Raw genomic sequence first — 20,666 nt, forward strand, 5'->3', positions numbered from 1 at the left:
ACCTTAATCGAATTTGCACAAAGTTCAGCAATTTTTTGTACTTCTTCTGATTTATCTCGCTTGCCACATATTTCATTGTGCAAGTTCTACACAGAAAATAAAATATTTATAAACACCAAAGTGGAAAAATAATTTTACATAAATGTTATTTCATTGTTGAATAACTGTTTTTCCTCAGTCTATTAATACATTCAGTAACCTCACATTCTCACAGTTAAATCTTAGGAGATGAGCGTGTTTTCTATTCAAAAAAGAAGCACGCTCTTCAATTTTTCTCTAAAAGGAAACTTTCTAATCTATGCTCTTTACCACAATGTTACATTATTTCTACATTCTTAAATGATTTTTTTGTAAATATAACAATTGTTTTTTTTTTCCCCTTGGGGCTCTATGCAAGCATTCACAAAATGAACTAGTAATATTAAATATCATTTTGAACCTAGGCACTGCTATGAAAACCAGAGGAAAATACAGCTTACACCCAGTGTTATCTAAGGGAATGACAAATTGGGTTGTACCTTCTGCTCATTTAAAAATCGCATGACCGTGTTAGAGTCACCAAACTTCATGGATTCTAAGGAATCCTGGCGGCGTTTGGCATCGTAGAGCCACTTGCAGAAAGCCTGATAGTTATCGCGGTAATTCTTCAGTTGCTTGATTTGTTTCTCCAGGTCCCACAATCTGGAGAAAACAGATATGATAAAATTACTAAAGCAATGCTATCATTCCTGAAAGTATGAAACAGTTATTACATGGTATCACCCAGTAATTCCACTTGCTGCACACTCAGGAGAACTGAAAACACACATCCGTACGAAAAGTTATATTTGGGGATGGCTGGGTGGCTCAGTGGTTGAGTGTCTGCCTTCAGCACAGGGTATGATCCCAGAGTCCCAGGATCAAGTCCCACTGCTTCTCCTACCGCCGCCTATGTCTCTGCCTCCCTCTCTGTGTCTCTCATGAATAAATAAATAAAATCTTAAAAAAAAAGTTATATATGAATGTTCCCAGTGACATCTTTCATGATGGCCAAGAATCATCAATAGATGAAGGAATAAAGGAAATGTAGTATAGCCATATGATAGAGTATCATTCAGTCATAAAAAGGAATTAACTACTGACACATGCTACACCATGGAGGAACCTTGAAAACATTGTACTGGGTGGGAAAAAGTGACAAAGGATTCCATATTGTTTGATTCCATTCATACGAAAAGTCTGAAATAGACAAACCTACAGAGACAGAGGGAAGACTGGTGGTTGCTTGGGGCAAAGGGTTGGGAGTTAATGGGGAGTGACTGCTAGTGAGGATGGGGCACTTTTTTAGGATAAAGAAAATGTTGTAGACATAGATTCTGGTGATGGTTACACCTTTCTGATACACTAAAATAAAATCCATTGGACTATACACTTTCAATGGATAAATTATATGACATATGAGTTAATTACCAATAAAGATGTTTGGAATTTTTTTTTTTAATCAATAAAGATGTTTGATAAAAGTAGTAAAAGGAATTACATAAAAATTCAGGATGCTTTTAAACTCTCATTTGGAATAAGGCACTTATTTCTTTTGTATAGTATTTAATTTTCTTAAATTTCAGAAGAACACTCACTCAAAGCATCTACTCTCTTCAACAGTACTAACAAGTCTTTCTAGAGGGCCCCAAAAGAGCCTGATCAATGGCTTCCACTTTTTCCTAAGAGCCTGGGGAGCACCTGGTACAGGTTAGTTTAAGCAGCTCATCTATTGTGACGTACCCACTTCCCATTTCCAACAAAGCTACCTCCAGGCAGTCCGTGAACAAAGCACCTCTTATGCCTAACTTACACTCTAAACCAAACCACTACTTTTATAGTAACATTATCCTGGAACAACCAAATGGGAAGAAAGTAAGGGAAAAGGTTGGCACACCTGTAGTCTATCTGTTTATCTATTTTTTGCCAGCGGTCTGTCAGCTGTGTGACTTTGTCACTGAATTTGCCCAGATCCAGGTCATAGAGAGGATACTGCTGTGAAGTCTGGGAGTGGATCTGCTGGGCTTTCTGCAGCTCCGTCTTCATGGTGGCCAACAGTGACTTCTTCAAGTTCAAGTCATTCTTTATTTTCTGTCACAAGAGACAAAAAGTACAGATTAATCTCTTGTAATAATCAATCCAGGAAAATATATCTACTGATTGCATTTCCAATATTTACGTCCATAATCTAGTTCCTTAGGCTACCACATTAATAAAAGATGCAACTTGTAAGTTTGTTTGAGAAATGCTAAATACCATACTCTATTCCATTCCTGAATAATTATAATGCATAAGAATGTACTGAAGAGGAAGAGAAGTCCTGTAGTAAAGAATCCAGTTTAATTATATTCAACTCTGCATTCCTCAAACTAATCTCATTACAAATCAGCTTTGCATATAGTTCCTGCTAGCACCCTCTAGAAAACAATGTCCTAGAGATAACGACAGCCATCAACCATGTGCGACCAATGAAATCCAGTAATCCTTCAAACTCACAAAAATTTACTAAAGCCTCAGGATTGGGGACTGAACAGCCCTGCATTATTTCCCATAAGCCGGGGCACTGTGATGACTGAATACAACTTCCGGTTACCTTCAGTCCACAGCGGTAAGCTTCCACTTTATCCAGATCCAGGTACACGGTTTCCTCTTCGGTGAGTCTGGCTTCATACACCTTCAACATGTCTTCTGTCTGCAGGATAGCCTGGAGCAGAGCTCTCACTGTGCATAAGCTGTAAAGAGCAAAGAGGCCAATAGCATCGCCAGTGACACAATTAGACTTTGAACATCTGGCCCTGGCCACAATTAACAAAAAAATGTTAAAGCCAATAAAAATTTACTCTGCCTATTTTACAAGCTGCAGGAGCAATAAACTCCGCCCCCCATCCCTGACCCCACAAACTCCAATCCACCCCCCTGACCCCTGCATCATGATTCAGACAGCCATTCTGAATTAACTAAAGATTTCGAAGTCCAGGCTCTTACAAGCATATGCCTTTAGCTGTAAGATATGTGAGATTTCACCACGGTGGAGTTAACGCCTAGGCTAGAGCCCCTCTCTCAAGAGCTCAGAAGAATGTAAGTAAGAACACAGAAAACTGGAAGAAGGCAAGGCTGCAGTGAGTCGAGCAGAGAAAGCCAACACAGTCTGACAAAATGAAGCTTGAGGAAAGCAAAACGTCTTGAGATTCGGTCGTGTTTACCTATTTAAGTAGCCATCTGTAACACCGTTGATGTTTTCCAGTTTCTGGAACAGTCCAAATACCTCATTCTGTAAATAGCAGTATTTTTCTGAGCCTCTGAAGTTAGCCAGCATATCTTTAAGCTGGTTGAGAACTTCAGCGATTGCTTGGGAATCATTCTGCACACTCTGTTCAAAAAAGAAGGAAAGTGCTGGGGTTAGCTGTGTGATTCTTATGATCATTTTTTTTTTTTTTTTTTTTGGTCTCCAGCAAGCCACTGAATGGAAAAGAGACAGAGTGGGTATTTCATCTCCTTCTTCAGGGAGGCCTTAACCGTACTGTGTAAATGTGGCCCTCTTACTTAGGATAGAGATCATGCATCTGCCCGTGGTGCCCAGGTGTGACTTAGCAGAAAAGATCACGGAGTGGGGAGTTGAAAGGGCTGTAGCCCCAGCTCTGTCAAGGACTTTGAGTTTTTACCCCCACCCCATCAAGTCCCTCCGTGTCAGTCTCCTACGTATAAATAAAAATAATTCTACCTGTTTAGCCTGTATCATAGGTGGCTTCAAGAAGCAACCAGATTAATGTTTACGAAAATTTTAAAAATGAACACAGTACTATGTCGCACAAAGGGAAAACACAGTAGCCTGATTCAGCAACCCACAAGTCAACACAAAAGTGGCTTAGTCCCCAGCCTAGTAACCTTCTACAAATTTGGAAGCATGGGAAAGAAAAAAGGAAATCCTGCCAGAAGCAGGACTAATTTCCATTTCTTAGAAATTAGTGCTTCTTGTCTATATTTAAACCAGGAGGTTTTTAAATTAATTTGCAGATACACAAATAGAGCTGGAATCGGGCAAAATAGCACTTGGACACCTACCTTTAGCTCATTTATTTTCACTGTAATGTGGTGTGTAGACCCCTGGTCTGCCAGAAGAAGGTTTTTAAGGGTCATTCTGCCTTCACAGAGCTCCATCTGCCTGCGAACCTTCTGAAGCTCCATCAGCATCCACGTTTCCTGCTTGTCACTCTCTCTGTTGGTTTCAATCACTTTATTATGGTTGACATCTTGGCAGGAACTATGAGTGATTTCAGTTGTGGTTACTGTAAAAATATGTTAGGGCCACAAAAATCAGAGAATTTCTACCTGGAAGGGTACTTGGCCTCAACCTCCCTACTGCAATGAACTATAGCTCCCTCCTTTGATTTGATTCTGAAAATGTATAGATGACTTTTGCTATGTTATTTTTCAAAGAAATGATTCTGAAAATAGTTGTATGCAAACTGCTTTCTGCTAAAGCTGTGTGTGTGTGGCTGATATAAGGAGAAAGACGCTCCCAACCTGTCTGGTGCTGGGGGTGGCCAGGGAGCTGAATGACCAGGGTCTGGTAGTGCTTCTGGGCATCCGTGAACTGAGACTGCATCTTCCGTTTGTCATCATCTCCAAACATCTCGGAGCCCTGGCTGTTTCTAATGAACTCTTGGTAATGCAGCTCAAGGTCCGATATCGTCTTCATGTAATCTTCCTGACGCATCGTTTTCAGCTGGAAGTGAAACAGGCAGGAGTGTCTGATTACTCCCATAGCATGACCGACAAGAGAGCCCCCAAACACCCTCGGCTAGAGGGGGCTTACGGCAATCCTTGTCAAAGGTCCACTGAGACATAAAATAAAAGGTCTTTGGGGCTCCTGGGTGGCACAGTCGGTTAAGCATCTGACTCTTGGTTTCAGCTCAGGTCATGATCTTAAGGTTGTGAGACTGAGTCCTGAGTCAGGCTCCAAGCTTAGTGCAGAGTCCACCTGAGATTCTCTCTCCCTCTCCCTCTGCTCCTTCCCGTCTTTGGTCTTTCTCTCTCTCTCACTTTCTAAAATAAATAAATAAATCTTTAAAATATATATTATATATATATATATATATATATATATACACATATATATATATATATATATATGTACTTGAGAACTCCAAGATTGCTTCTAAGAGCCACAGCAGTGGGTTGCCTATTTTCTTCCTACAGAATTTGTCAAAGGAAATATTGCTCAGAAGTTGCAAATCTAAAGCAGATCACAGCAAAGCTGCCCTGATTGAAAACAGAAAATGGGGAGTAAAGGGGAGCCCCAGATTTATACATTCTGTGCCTCTCTCCTCTCTGCTGGTCCTGTCATCCCTAGGGGACCCCCCTAAAGCTGGGATTCTTACCACAACTTGAAAACCATGGATCTAGAGAACTAATGCTTTGGGTATTATTCCACGAATTCTATCCCACCTTTTACTTCTGCGATATCCAGTTAATAATTTGTGACCTAGCTTTCCATTACATCAAAGGAGAATGAGATCCAGAGTATTACAGGACTGTCTGCCTTTTTTGTGAGTACTTCTGGCTTGTCAGACAACTTGAATTAGTATTTCTGTTTGTACCGGACCAGCCAGGTGTGAATCTCTCCCCTTCTATATGGGATGGACCTGAACCTCTCAGGCAGGCTGAGCTAACTCTTGATGAGACACCAAAGCATCAGCTGCACTGCTAGAAGGTCTGCCTGGCAGAAACAAGCACCACAGGGAGCAGCTTAGCGCCTCCTCCAGGCAGCCAGAGTAGTCCTGAGGATGTACCTTGGCGATAGTCATGGCTCTGATTTTCTCGATGTCGATCATGCAGTAGTGCCAAGACACCAGGCTCTTCATGTTGATGTACAGCTGGTTCCACAGAGCCAAGATGGCCTCGTAGTATTGCTCGATCCTAGAAGGCACAAGGGGAAAAACGCACTGGAGCCTGGCTTCCAAACTCTGACCCAAACAAGAAACCTGGCCATGCTTACACACTGCATAAAAAACTAAAACAAGAACTAACGGAGTAACAGGCAAACATATACTTTTCAAACACTCAATATTTCATTGGATCTGGATTAATTTTTCATTCTCAATGATCTCCATTAACATAGATAATTCACTTTGGGTCAAACATACATTTGTCATTGTGTTGTTTGTCAGTAACTTTTTAATTGACAGAGGTCTAACACCATGCAGAATGGTAGGGAGACACCAGTCATGGAATGCTGATAGCTGTAATAGCTTGGAAGTAAGCACGTGGGCTCATCACACTACTTTCCCTATTTTGTGTGTGGTTGAGGATTTCCAAAATAAAAGGTGGAAAAGAATCTTCCGTGGATGATCTGTACAATGAATGCTTTACCTGCTTATTGATGAGCAGGTATTAATATGAAGGGTGTTTTATATTTGTGGCTACCTGCAAAATTACTGATAGTCTAAGAAGGGAAGAAGAAATTTGAAGCAATGCCTTCAAGATACATGATAGGACTTGTTTCCTCACAGACATCCGGATCCAGGAGGCATAGAGAACTTCCAAAAAAATCAACAAAAGCGGGCCAACACCAAGACATACTACAATTAAATTCACAAAATATAGTGATAAAGAAAAAAAAAATCTTAAAAGCAGCAAGACAAAAGAAGTCCTTAACTTACAAAGGAAAACCCATAATGTTAGCTGGAGATTTCTCAACAGAAACTTGGCAAGCCAGAAGGGAGTGGCATGATATATTCAAAGTACTGAATGGAAAAAATCTGCAGCCAAGAATACTTTACCCAACAAGGCTGCGATTCAGAATAGAAGGAGCTATAAAGAGTTTCTCAGACAAACAAAAACTAAAGGAGTTTATGACTACTAAAGCAGTCCCACGAGAAATATTAAAGGAGACTCTTTGAGTGCAAAGGAGAGACAAAAAGTGACAAAGACAAGAAAAGATTAGAGAAAATCTCCAGAAACAGTAACAAGCAATAAAATGGCAATAAAACTTATCTATCAATAATTACTTTGAATATAAATGGACTAAATGCTCCAATCAAAAGACATAGGGTATCAGCATGGTAAAAAAAAATAATAATAATAAAAAAATAAAAAAGACCTATCTATATGCTGCCTACAGAAGACTCATTTTAGACTGAAAGACACCTGCAGTTTGAAAGTGAGGGGGTGGAGAAACATTTAAAATGCAAATGGATGTCAAAAGAAAGTGGGAATACCAACATTTATATGGGACAAACTAGACTCTTTTGTTCTTATAGTATTTTTATCCTGCTTTGGTCAGGGTACTAATGGCCTCATGGAGTGATTTGGACTGTGCTTCCTCCTCTATTCCATTATTTGTAAGATTTTGATAAAGATTGTCATGAATTATATATTTTTAAATGTTTGGCAGAATTTACCAATGAAGCCATACAGTCTTGGGCTTTTCTGTGCTCAGAGATTTTTGATTCCTAATTCAATTTTCTTCTTGTTATTGGTCTAAGAAGATTTCCTATTACTTGGATTCAAGATTCGTGATTCAATCTTGACAACTTGTACAGTTTTAGGAACTATCTGGGTTTTTTTCCCCTAAGTTATCTGATTTGTTAGTATATAAATATTTACAGTAATCTGTTATCATACTATGTATTTCTGTGGTTATCTGTTATACTGTTTTCTTTTCCATTTCTCATTTTGATTTTTGAGTCTTTTTTTTTTTTTTTGCTTAGTTAATACAGTTACAGCATTCCAACTGTTCTGCTTTTTGGAAAAAACTGGTAATTACTTTCAATGTTATGTTATTGTTTATTCTGGTCTCTATTTTATTTATTTCTGATTTTTCTTTATTCTTTCCTTCCTCTACTAAATCTCAGCTAAGTTTCTTCTTTTCCTAGTTCCTTGTTATATAATGTTATTTATTTGAACTTTTTTTTTAATACAAACATTTACAGATAAATTTCACTCTAACATCTGCTTTTGCTACATCTCATAGATTTTAGAATATTGCAGGGGTTTTTTCTTTTGTTTTGAGACATACTTTGATTTGCCATTTGATTTCTTATTTGGCCCATTGCTTGTGCAGTAGTGCATTGTTTAATATTTACATATTAAATATTTAATATTGAAAAAAAAGAATCGTTTCCTCCGACCCCCTAAACAGTCATTCTGTTTTATCTTCCAATACAAACTATAGTACCTTCAACATAAAGTTGCACAAAGCAAAGGGAACTTCTTGAGGCTCCTTTTTACAAGGGAGGGAATTTTAGTGAAAAAGAGTGTGTCTGTGTTTCTCATATAAGATTTTGCTCTATTTCTCCATATTTGCATTTATGTTGTGGCTACTAAGAACTTCAACAACTTACTTGCATGAGAGGTCTACGGCCAGAGGATTTGGAGGAGGGATAATCAGACCAACAGAAGGGACAAGCATGTCCACACCTCCGGGACCAGTCACATACCACTTGCTGCGCTCATTATTGTCTTTCAGGATGCACTCATCTCCTTTGTGTACGATTTTCTGTAAGGCAAGTGGCCCCGTGTTTTAGGTTTACTCATGAGTATATATTTTTATCTTTTTTTCTCAAAGAGAGAAATAAGAGATTAAAATGTGCAAACCATTTGAACTTTTATTTTCTTCATTTTATTCTTTTAAAGTAGGCTCCAAGCCCAGTGTGGAGCCAAATGTAGGGCTTGAACTCACAACTGTGAGATCGAGACTCAGGCTGAGATGAAGAGTCAGATGCTTAACTAACTGAGCCATCCAGGCACCCCTTATTATTTTCTTTAAATGAAGATAATCTTTACACACCCCAACAATACTGCTGCTTTAAATAATGCACAAGAGCCTAAAAGGTGTGTATCCAGCGAATAACTTTCCAAAGACAGCCTGGGGAATCCATCAGTAAAGTGAGAAATCCTTTTGTAAAGCAAAAACCCACCACATGGCTTTCCTATCTTTGTGAGTTCATATTTTACATATGAGATTTACTACGGCAGGAGTCACTTGTCTCATTCACTTGCTCTTAACGTTTAGAACTAAAAACAAAAAGTCTGGCATCAGGTCCCCAAAAAGATAACTTTCTCAATTAACTCCACTATCTGAACACCTTAATTTCTATAATAATTCTATAGCTTCTTGAAATGGGTACACTTCAAATATGAAAATTATCTTCACTAATGAAATGTAACAAGCCTGATATTTACATATTTCAATCTCTACTTCAATTTATTTCTGCTCCCCATGCAAGTTCTTAAAACATTTCTTTTGCCAGAATAAATTCCATTGTTTTATAACATTTATCTAAGCAACTAATCATATTTCTTAAATCCTCCATAATTTTTACAAGAAATCAGAGCGTGGGAATTACATAAATAATCAGTAAAAACAAGTCATCTTTCCATATGAATGCCTGTATTTACCAGAGCCCACAGAACTGATGTGGTCAGTTACTGGAGAAAATCTGCAATGATGTTCACTTCACATGCGGCATAATGGTCACATTTCTCATTTCTTTTATGTCAAAAATTTAAAGATCTTTCAAGAAATTTAAAGATTTTAAAACTTAAGATTTAAAGGTTAACATTTTGCATATTAGAAGAAAAGAAGTATTAAGACTTAAAATGAATAGTTTAGGGTCACCTGGGTGGTTCAGTTGGTTGAGTGTCTGCCTTCAGCTCAGGTCATGATCTTAGGGTCCTGGGATCTAGCCCCACGCCCACTCCCCTGGGGAGCTTCACTCTTTCCCTCTGCCTCTTCCCCTCCTTCCACTCCTGTTCTCTCAAATAAATAAATAAAATCTTTACCAAAAAATAAAATAAATAAAATAAAATAAAATATAAAATAAATAAAATTAAATTAAAAAATAAAATAAAATAAAATGAATAGTCTATAAATTAACTGCTGTCCTAATTATTGAAAACTCTGATAGAACTCAGAACAAAACTGCTATATTTTCATAGCTTGCTGCTTTATGTATGAAAGAAAGACATTGGGGATCCCTGGGTGGCTCAGCGGTTTGGCGCCTGCCTTTGGCCCAGGGCGCGGTCCTGGAGTCCTGGGTCCCGCGTCGGGCTCCCGGCGTGGAGCCTGCTTATTCCTCTGCCTGTGTCTCTGCCTCTCTCTCTCTCTCTCTCTCTCTCTCTATGTCTATCATGAATAAATAAATAAATAAATCTAAAACAAAAAATGAAAGACATTTACCATGCTGCTTACTGAAAACTGAATTAAACTCTACTCCCTCTATTGGCAAAAATCTCTATGTAAAGAAAGGGAAAACTTTTGTATCATTCTGAATAACTGAGTGCACACCTGGTCTTGTTTGTAGTCACAGAGAGCCCTGAGAATGATGGGTTTGTTGCTTCTATAGTCTGGGTTCCGAGGTTTCAGCTGCACGATCTTCTTAGACTTGTTTACCAAGTTCTGTACCTGACGTTTATATTCGAGGATTTTCTCTCGTTCTTTCTGCAATTGCAAATAAGATCATACTTTCATCACATACTCTGTGAATTTCAGATAAGAACTGCAGGTGACATTAATATAGCTGCTATGACATGACAGACTAGATATTGCTACAGTAGCACGAGCTCCAAAAAGCTACAAATTCCTCTATCTGCAGGATCTTTAGGGACCTTCCATAATGAGCCACTTAGGAAGCTACAAAGCCATGAATTAAGTGGACAGGAAAGAATATCATTGAAAAGACTATGTCGATTGAATTTGAAGTATGCTTTTCCAAAGGAACTTTTGTTAAATTATCAGTATTCTTTCTGTTTTTGTTTTGTGATGATACCTCCAGCTCCTTGATCTGTTCCAGTAGGCGCTGCAGGGGCATGTTCTTATCACAAGGGTACTTCTTTCTGATGGAGTCCTGAAGGCCCTTCAGATAGGCTTCAGTTGACTGGGCCTCTTCAAAAAACTATAAAGATGAGCATGATCACATGTTAATGAGAAGGAACTCAGTAAGCAGCAGCATCTAGTATTTCCATGTCAAGGACTATCTTCTCGAAGTCTATCTAGTAGGTGGTTAAAGAAACGGTATTAACTTATGTGACAGCAGGAGATAATCTGAGTAACTGGTTACCAGGCTACAATCTATGCTCCTCTAAACTAAAAGCCAATAAATAGTACTCATAAAATATTTTGAAGATTGTTTCCAGTGCTTTTAAAAATACATTCAAAAAATAAGGTATTAAGACCTAAACGACAATTAAATTACTACAAAGCATAAAAACCTGAAAATAGGCTGCATTTTCTTTGAGGTGAACATCAATGCATTTGGTGATCTGAAGAATCCAGCTCCACTGCGTCTGAAGAGTATCCATATAGGCCTGAAGCAAGAAAACATTAGCTGTTCGTTGATAGATATGTGAGCCAGAGTGAAAGCTATGAAACATTTTTTCTCGAATACCAAATCAAGCAAAGATTTTTAAAAAGTGAAAATAGATTTCCCAGTGGGAAAATGGTAGAGATTAAACTTTAAAACCAGTTTTAGCAAATAGATACCATTAGGAGTATTAGTCAAAATATGCACTCAAATGGCATAGCTACTGACCAATCAGGATTAGAACAGACACTAGGGGTAGCACTGGAGCAGGACCCCTCCACTGCACCCTGATCCTATATAGCTGCTAGATGATGGGAAAGTCCGAGGAACCCCTGCAGAGGGCTTGAGGGTCTTAAGGCAGGGACTCTCACCAACTGATATGAAAATACTTGTTATTTTAACAAACAGTATGGCCAAACCAGTTGATGTCATACCAGCTGATGCCAGCCTTGAGTACAGCCCACAGATGGCAGCCTAGGACAAAGGTCAGCAAGCCATAACCCAAGGGCCACATCTGGCCCACTACCTGAGTTTATAAATAAAGTTTTATTGGAACACAGCCATGCTCATTCACTTACATATTGTTAGGGTTACTTCCACACTATAATGGCAGAGTTAAGTAATTTCAACAGAAGCCAAATGGTCTGCAAGCCTAAAATATTTATTGTTTGGTCCCTTCCAGAAAAGCTTGCCAACACCAACTGCCAGCCTTGGGTGTTGATCCCAAAATATATAAAATAAGCTTGTCATGGCTTTATGATAGATAAGAATCATTCATCTGTATAGTCTTACTTTATAAGAAGTTCCCCTTTTTTTCTCTAATAAAAGTATAAATCTTATGAAGCCTACCTCAATTTTGTCTGAAGCCGGATGCTGATTGAGGACAAGTTGGTCACTTTCTTGTTTAAGCTTATTGAGCTCTTTTTCCTTAACTTCCAGTTGGCTCATGCGTATCTATAAATGAAAGGAAAGCAAACCCTTCAGAGCAAGTCACCATTAGCCTTCCAGCACTGCTGCCACATTTAAGGGAAGCTGGAACACAAAGCTACGTTGTGCCAATGAACGACGTCAAAGAATCATGTTACGGTTTCCTCAAGAGGCATAGCATTTTTAAGACCAAAAAGGATGGGCAGCCCGGGTGGCTCAGCGGTTTAGCGCTGCCTTCGGCCCAGGGCATGATCCTGGAGACCGGGGATCGAGTCCCACGTCGGGCTCCCTGCATGGAACCTGCTTCTCCCTCTGCCTGTGTCTCTGCCTCTCTCTCTCTCTGTCTCATGAATAAACATTTTTTTTTTAAAGACCAAAAAGGATGTCTGAGATCATCCCATACATGGCAGAGGCCACACTGGTGACATTTCTTGTCCAAATCCACACAGGTAAAGTGATAGCGACAACTAATGCTGCAATTTTCTAATTCTAGGTTTTAATCCACCATCCTACTGTACTACACACACTCTGGGATATCTGAATGCATAATTCTGACCCTATCTACTCTGTTCCAGGATGTTAAGCAATGCATTGCCCCTCTGAAGTCACCAAAAGGGACACCTGGATGGCTCAGTGGTCGAACTTCTGCCTTTGGCTCAGGTCATGACCCTGGGGTCCTGGGACCGAGTCCCACATCAGACTCTCCGTGGAGGGCCTGCTTCTCCCTCTGCCTATGTCTCTGCCTCTCAATCTCTGTCTCTCATAAATAAATGAATAAAATCTTTAAAAAATAATAATAATAAATAAATACAGTCACTGAAAATCTTCAGAAAGAAATGGGTTTTCGTGACCATTTCAACAGAGGCTGAATTACAAGTAGCTAAGTAATTGCAAGGCCATTCATCCCCACCTTGGGGCCCTCCCATGCGAGAGCCCCACATCCACAATCAGGAGAGGCAAGCTTACAGAGAAGGCCTCCTGCTTCTGGGCAATGTTGGTGTTGCGGTCACTCCAATCATAGAGCAGCTCCTCTTCCTCACAGTCATTGATCCACATGATCTCTCGGGACGTGGCCTGGATGATGTTCTGCAGCTGTCGTAGGTGATCCATCCTCTCAAAGGATGCTTTCTGCACAGGAAGTTCAAAAGTAGCATTAGGATAAAGCAATGCACGTTAATGGTGTTCTCTGCAGATTCCATATATAAATCTGTGTGGTCCCTTTTACATAAATTAATCAATCAATCACACGAATCAAGAAAATGTTCACTGACTACCTAGTACGTAAAAGACCCATCCAAACTTATAATGAACAAGGGAACAATTTTAGATTCAATGGAATAGCCTAGTTCAAAAGGGTCTTGATTTAGACACTGATGTTTGGGTTCATTAATTAGTTTCAGACTACAAAGGGAAAAATGGAATCTTAAAAAGATAAATCAAGCTTTCCTGCCCTTTTCCACAACCCCAAAATTCAAGGTACCATTAGTCACATCCCAGATGTAAGAGGACAATTGTGTCATTGCTAGCCACATTATTTAAAAAAGGATCACTGCCAGGGTCCCTGGGTGGCTGAGTCAATCGAGCGTCCAACTCTTGGTTTTGGCTGGGATCATGATCTCAGAGTCCTGGGATCAAGCCCTGAGTTGGGCTCTGCACTCAGTAGGGAGTCTGCTTGAGGATTCTCTCTCTTTCCCCCTCTACTGCTTCCCAAATCAGGCTCTCTCTCTGTCCCTCTTTAAAATAAATAAATAGGGGCGCCTAGGTGGCTAAGTCGGTTAAGTGTCATGATCATGCTCAGGTCATGACCCCAGGGTGCTGGGATCTAGTCCCACATCAGGGGTCCCTGCTCACTGAGAAGCTTGCTTCTCCTACCTCTTCCTCTGCCTGCCATTCCCCCTGCTGTACTCTCCCTCTCTCTCTCTGTCAGATAAATAAATAAAATCTTTAAATAAATAAACGAACAAATAAGGATCACTGCCAATGAGAAAATATTGAAAAGGTGAAGATAGGGTGACAAAAACAGGCCAAAAAAATGGCAATAGCTCTTCTTATCAGACAAGTGAATTGATTGATTCCTACTTTGTCATAAAATGGTGATGATGGTCTAAGAAACCTCTACCTAGGGAATCAAGTCTTATTTCTGCTTATACTCCCTAGATCACAATTCACAAGTGGAAAAGCTTTATTTAACTACAAGTATTTAATAAGTGCCATCAACATGACACTCAACTTACAAATAGAACAGCACCAGGTACTGCCTTCAGGAAAAAAATCATCTAACACTTAACTCACTTCTACAGGAAACCCAGCAGTAGAAATGAAGGTAGCACCTACAGGCCCTAAGTATATTTCCAGGTGCTCCCACGGTCATTAGGTGCCTCAAGCCCAGGCAGTCTCCATTTTTTTTACAACAGAACTGAACTGAACACAGAGACATAGAAATAAATCAGCTCACCAGCAGGTTTTCATACTCCTCTTCCAACTGGTAGATCGCAGATTTCTCACGCTAGAAGACGACAAACGGCAAGTAATTATTTAACTCTCCTTGTGGGTTTGTGTACAAACAGCAGTCCTTCTAAATCTCCTTTTTATCAGATAATGACTTCAGATCACTCCATAGAAAGTAGTATTTGCTCTATAAAATCTTTTTCCCACAGCAACCTTTTCCCAGTTGGATTTAAAGGCAAACCCCCCACTGGTCTGGTGGTGCCATCCCCACAAAGTAAAGAAAGGGGCTCATCACTGTCACTTAAAGACTCACTTGTTAAAAAATGTTAAGTTTGACAATACAATTTAGGACTCCCTAGGTCTTAGAGAAAAGAGGCAGAAATGTGGTCAGATACTCAGGTGGACAAAAATAAAGGGAGCAAAAAAGGCAGAAGAAGTGAGGCTATCTCTGGTTTAAGGAAAGAAACGTAAGGGATTTAAAAGCACGGAGATCTAGGGGCAACCAGGCACTTAAAATCAGGTGATTATTTCAGGCTGTAATTCTTAATTCAGCTTCAAGCCAGCCCTTTCAGCAAAAAAAAAAAAAAAAAAAAGGGGGCCAGGAAGAGACACAATTTCCCTTACTAGAAATACATTTAATTAGCACATAGGAAAGGATTCGCCAAGCACACAAAACTGATTGTTGTGCTTTCTCTATTTGAAGAGATATTATGCTTTCAGAAAAAAAGAAATAAAAAAACCTACCATTCCCCAAAAATATTCACCTACAAACTACACACAAATCCATATTGTATGTACCCTTTGCGTTTTGTTCACCTCCGGGGTGAACACAATCTCTTCTGGGTTTATCTGAGTCCACTTCCTCATTTATGAAATGGGATTTTTAGAAATTTCCAGTCTGTTGGAGAAGAAATCTTAGGCTAACATTTCAGACAAAAACACCCAGGATTGAGTAACTACATAATCCTTTAGTATGCTTTTTCAAGACTCTAAAAATAAAACATTTCAAAGTACCAGGTCAGCCTTGATTTTGTCCAGCTGCCAGCGATAGTCCCCGATGGCATTGTGGATGCTCCTGTGGCTGTTGATGTGCTGCTCCACGGAGGCCAGGTCCACGCCCCAGGCCACCATGTCCATCTCCGCCTGCCAAGGGAAAGTGTGCCCTTCATTTCCGGTCCTTTGCAACTGATTCACCTTACCCCCAGCATCAGGGGTCAGAGCAGCAAGGGACATACATAGCTTCCATTCAGATAAAACTGAAGGTGTAGATATTCAATATTTTCAAAGCCAAAAAAAATTTTGTAAAGGCTTGGGATTCTCAAACTGCGAACAGAGCTTGCCCAATCCGTCCCACAACTTGTTGGACACCAGCTCAGCATGGCCGAGGAGAGATGATACAGGAATGAGATCCCTGAAAGCTAGATCATGTCCACTGAAGAAAAAATAAAATCTACCTGTGAACATTCAAGTGATATGTGTGTGTCTAGAACAGATGTGCGTATATCTACATGACACAATGTTAGAAATTACTAATAGAAGTTTCTATATTATTTTAATCTATTTTAATAGATTTTAGATTTTTTAGAACAATTTTAGGTTCACAACAAAATTGAGCAGAAAATACAGAGTTCCCATATACCCCTTGCCCTACACACGCACAGCCTCTTCTACCAATATCTCATATCAGGGTGGCATATTTATTACAATCAATGAATCAACACTGACATATCTCAATCACTCAAAGTCTATATATGCATGTAGTTTCACTCTTGCTGTTGTACATTCCATGGGTTTTATATTTAATTTTGAAAGGCAAAGTGATACACAAAAATGAGATCTTCCCCCCAAGATATTATAGTATGTGCTCAGAAAACAGATGGATACCAACTGAGCAAGCTGAGAGTCTTCAGAATAGATACCCAGGAACCCTACACAGCCCACTGATCAGTTCTGGACACATCGCAAAAATGTGTATCAAGAAGAATAAAGAATAAGCTCGCAGAGAAGTGCAGAACTTCATGGTCATTCTCACTGGCATGACTCAACCACTCTAACTCCTTTCGCACTGAATCCACAAACCATATTCAGTCATTTTAAACTGTGCATCAGAAAGAGCTCATTAAGCTCAGTCATGTACTATGTCCCAAGCTAAACAGCTGACCTAAACCTATCTCTCATTGTTTATTTCTTTAAATTGTTTTGATTCCCATAACTGTTGACTCTTTAAATTCAGCATTTGCCATGACCTTTCAGGATGCCAAACTCCCAATGGCCCATTTCAAAGAGGAGTTACTACACAACATACTCAAAGCTCATTGCAATTCATGTTGGCAATATGAAGGGAGTGGATTTATGTCAGCTCTTTAAAAAAAATCAAATCGGACTTTCTAATTTGAGTCTCCCCTACCTCCAATTTAAGAATGCCACCCAATAAGAATCACCCATTCTAGTCCACCAGCCTATTATCTCATCTTTCTTTTGCATGAGCTCATGTAAATTTCCAAATCACCTGTGTCATCTCTTAGAGCTGCCAAGGGCAAACATTCCAGTCTGGTGTTGCAGCAAGAACATAACACACATTGTTCTAAGCCACATCCATGTTCTAATACACTTGGCGGGCCTTCAGAAAGGGGAGCCATTTCAGTCAGATCACCTAGGACTTTGACCTTTCCCTGGGCTGGCTTCGGCTTTAAAGCAAAAACAGGTGAGCGCACTGGGACGTTAATGAGATGAGCCTGACCAGGCTCCCATGCATGCCCCTCATTACCAGCCAGGTGTATAGTATCTGACCTGTGCATCAGCAGAAACACAAATCAGGGAAACAAAACAAAAAACCTGGCACAGGAGATGTGTGACTGCCTACTGATTAGTGGCTGGGGACGGTGCTCCCTTATCAGCTGGCCGGGCCAGCAGCTCAGTCTCTGGGGAGTGAGAAAGAATGCAGGCTATGCTAGGGGGAAGAAGGATAAGAAGAAAAGGGCCCCAGAGAATCCCAGAGCAAACAGGCGGTTAAGTGATAAAACTACTTTTAGTTCCTCTGGAACCCTGGAGGCCAGCTGATCTGAAGTGCATTGCTCATCGATTGCACCTATTAAAACATAAACACAGAACTGAGATGATCCACGAGATAATGCCACTCTCCAAAATTTAAAAATGCTGAGCCTCTGAGACCTAGGGTTCTCACCATGCTACACTCAACGTGAATGCAGAAAATGACCAATTAGGAGCTGTCATTTTCTATAACTGTCATACTAAGAAGAAATGAAAGGATTTGATGTTTCGTAAGTAATTTGGTTCAAAGGTTGTCTCACCTACCGTCGCTTAAGATGTAGTTCAAGCCCTATCAGCTCTGCTGAGCCTGCTTTTCAGGGCTCCTTTCCAGAGACTGGAGCACCACCCCCCGCCCCACCCCCCCACAGCCCTAGCTGAGCAGGATTTTATTGCAGCTCAAATGCCATTAACCCCACACTGCTCTGGACAGAAATGTGGCATGTGGGGGTACATGTCTCGTTCTCGATCATACTCATTGTCAGGACTACAAAACATTACTTCTGAACACATTTTCTGCTAGGGTGCCAATACATATAAAAAGCTCATGAAATATGTGTTCCAAGATCAAAAGAAAACCTGAAAACACGCCAACAGGACTGTACTTTAGGTTTCTGGGATTATAACTTTCTCCTCTATAAGCCCCACCGTCTCTAACAGTATTGTACGGTCTTTGTATTAAGTGGAAGAAAAACTTAGCTGACTGAACACACGGCCAGACCCATAAGCCTTCACCACTTAGGAAAGAACACATACAAACAATTTTAAGTGGTTGAGAAACTTTAGAACCATTGCTCAACTGGTCCAACAACAAGCAATAAAACCAATACTTCTCACAAGCACAACCACACGGCATCACAAATGATGTCTGCACAACTTATCAATCTAACATATCCACCTTCTCAAGAGAAGGATGGCTCATGAACACCAGGTTTTCATTATACATTTCCCATCTATGTGATTATGGCATATTTCTAATGCCACCTGTTCATTAGAGGGCATAATGACCACATAAAACAAAACAGTCATTAGCACTGGAAAACACTTTGTAGAAACCACAGTTGTGGGGAAAGGCTCAGCATATACTTTGGTCACCATTATTTCACTCCCCTCCCACAGCTGCGACGTAATGATTGCACAAGAAGAACTGATACCTCAAAAATATAAGGTAAGCAGCCAATGAGCCCAAACCAGAATATCCAGTTTTACTGTGTTTCCAGCTGCTCTGATTTAACATTTTAAATGAACATCCACAACATTTGTTTTTTAAGTACCTGTCAGTAACACAGCTGAGGTCACTTACTAGAAAAATAAAATATTTTAGCCCATTGACTCCAACACATTTTCAGGTTGTGAATGATAAGGGTTAGATATTCAAAATCTACTAATCAAATTATACAGGCTAAATGTTACCTGTGCCATAAGTTGTGACTAGTAAACAATGAGGCTGATTCCCTAAGCCATAAAAGGAAAAGGGAAAAAAAAAACAACTGTATGAAGTTTTATATGAATATTTTTATGTGAATATATTCATATTTTATATGAATATATATATTTTTATGAAGCCTACAATTTAAAGTGTGTATGAGGTGGGGTGCCTGGGTGGCTCAGTGGGTGAAGAGTCTGCCTTCTGCTCAGGTCATGATCCCAGGGTCCTAGAATTGAGCCCCATGTCAGACTCCCCACTCAATGGGGAATCTGCTTCTCCTTCTCCCTCTGCCACTCCCCCTGCTTGTGCTCTTTCTCTCAAATAAATAATTAAAATCTTTTAAAAAATAAAGCATATATGAGGTAGGGCGCCTGGGTGGCTCAGTCGGTTAGGCATCTGACTCTCTGGCTTAGATCACGACCTCAGGGTCATGAGATTAAGCCCCACGTCGGGCTCCACACTGGGCAGAGAGCCTGCTTAGGATTCTCTCTCCCTTCCCTCCCCAACTTGCTTGCAAGCACGCACACTCTCTAAAATATAAAAGATAAAAAATAAATTGTATAGGAGGAAAATATGGAAAACATCAAGTTTCTGCTGCTAGCTGAGGCCCCAGACCACCCTTTGGCCAAACCACTGGGGCTGACCCTGCCACATTCTATACACCTGCGCCACTTGGGCTTGGAACATTCGAGAACCAACCTCATCTGGAAGGCACTTACCCTCTGCTGCCTCATCCACCCCAGACATTCACTGGTGAGGCGCTTGGTGAATTCATCCCACCCGGAGCCACTCTGACAGGTGTACCCTCCGCCACCCTTGGAGCTGGCCCTTCGGACTCGAGGGACGCTGATGGCTTTATAAAGAGCTCGCATTTGCTCCTGGAGCTGAAGCAGTCTGAAAAGAAAGGAAAACAATCACACCGTGGCAGGAAAACAGCCTCTGACCACACATTCTGGGCAAACGTCCCCCTTTCTGAGTCTCCTTTGCTGTCAGTACAGAGGTCACAAATGTTTTATTTGAAGAATTCTTTTCCTTACCACATGACTTGAATCTCCATCACATACACATACCTCAGCATTATGATGCTCAGAGCCTGAAGCATCACAGAAATCATACCTGGCTTGGCCTAACCTGATAGCACCTTCTGCTTCCCCTTGAGTTGCACCCTGGGCATCTGCCTTGTAACCTGGGCCCCAGGTACGGTGACAGCAAAATCAAGACTGCCTGTCTCCACTTTAAACTGCTCTCTGACTCTACGAGTCTCATTTTTATATGCGTGAAACTGAGCTCGGCTTGGTATTGGACTCTTGAAAGTCAAATGCTGCACCAGAGGCTGTTGCTACTCCCAAATGGAGGCCCAGTTAACATCTTATGATAAATTCAATCCTTCGAGTCTTTTCAAGGCAGCTTTGTGATTCCCCATAAAATGGAGGCAGTGAGTTTAGTCCATCGGTACACAGTAGCTACAAAATACCAAGTAAAGCGAGCCC

At 40.3% G+C, this 20,666-nt stretch overlaps 1 protein-coding gene across 2 annotated transcripts in view; it reads right to left on the reverse strand.

The window, feature by feature from the left end:
* The window catches only part of DSP (desmoplakin), a 45,445-nt gene that overhangs the window by 10,033 nt on the left and 14,746 nt on the right, over positions 1 to 20,666 (reverse strand). For both annotated transcript variants that reach the window (XM_072813650.1, XM_072813649.1), the window contains exons 4-20: positions 19,896 to 20,070; positions 15,714 to 15,842; positions 14,707 to 14,757; positions 13,218 to 13,379; positions 12,174 to 12,278; positions 11,233 to 11,328; positions 10,791 to 10,916; positions 10,310 to 10,462; positions 8,364 to 8,518; positions 5,811 to 5,937; positions 4,543 to 4,744; positions 4,081 to 4,304; positions 3,222 to 3,388; positions 2,612 to 2,750; positions 1,916 to 2,109; positions 519 to 681; positions 3 to 86 (exon numbers count right to left, since the gene is read on the reverse strand). In XM_072813650.1, coding sequence (XP_072669751.1) covers positions 3 to 86; positions 519 to 681; positions 1,916 to 2,109; positions 2,612 to 2,750; positions 3,222 to 3,388; positions 4,081 to 4,304; positions 4,543 to 4,744; positions 5,811 to 5,937; positions 8,364 to 8,518; positions 10,310 to 10,462; positions 10,791 to 10,916; positions 11,233 to 11,328; positions 12,174 to 12,278; positions 13,218 to 13,379; positions 14,707 to 14,757; positions 15,714 to 15,842; positions 19,896 to 20,070 — 2,452 coding nt within the window. The remainder of the gene's footprint in view (positions 1 to 2; positions 87 to 518; positions 682 to 1,915; positions 2,110 to 2,611; positions 2,751 to 3,221; positions 3,389 to 4,080; positions 4,305 to 4,542; positions 4,745 to 5,810; positions 5,938 to 8,363; positions 8,519 to 10,309; positions 10,463 to 10,790; positions 10,917 to 11,232; positions 11,329 to 12,173; positions 12,279 to 13,217; positions 13,380 to 14,706; positions 14,758 to 15,713; positions 15,843 to 19,895; positions 20,071 to 20,666) is intronic.

This window comes from Canis lupus, chromosome 37 (assembly GCF_048164855.1).
Source record: "Canis lupus baileyi chromosome 37, mCanLup2.hap1, whole genome shotgun sequence".
In the NCBI taxonomy this organism is placed as follows: Eukaryota; Metazoa; Chordata; class Mammalia; order Carnivora; family Canidae; genus Canis; species Canis lupus.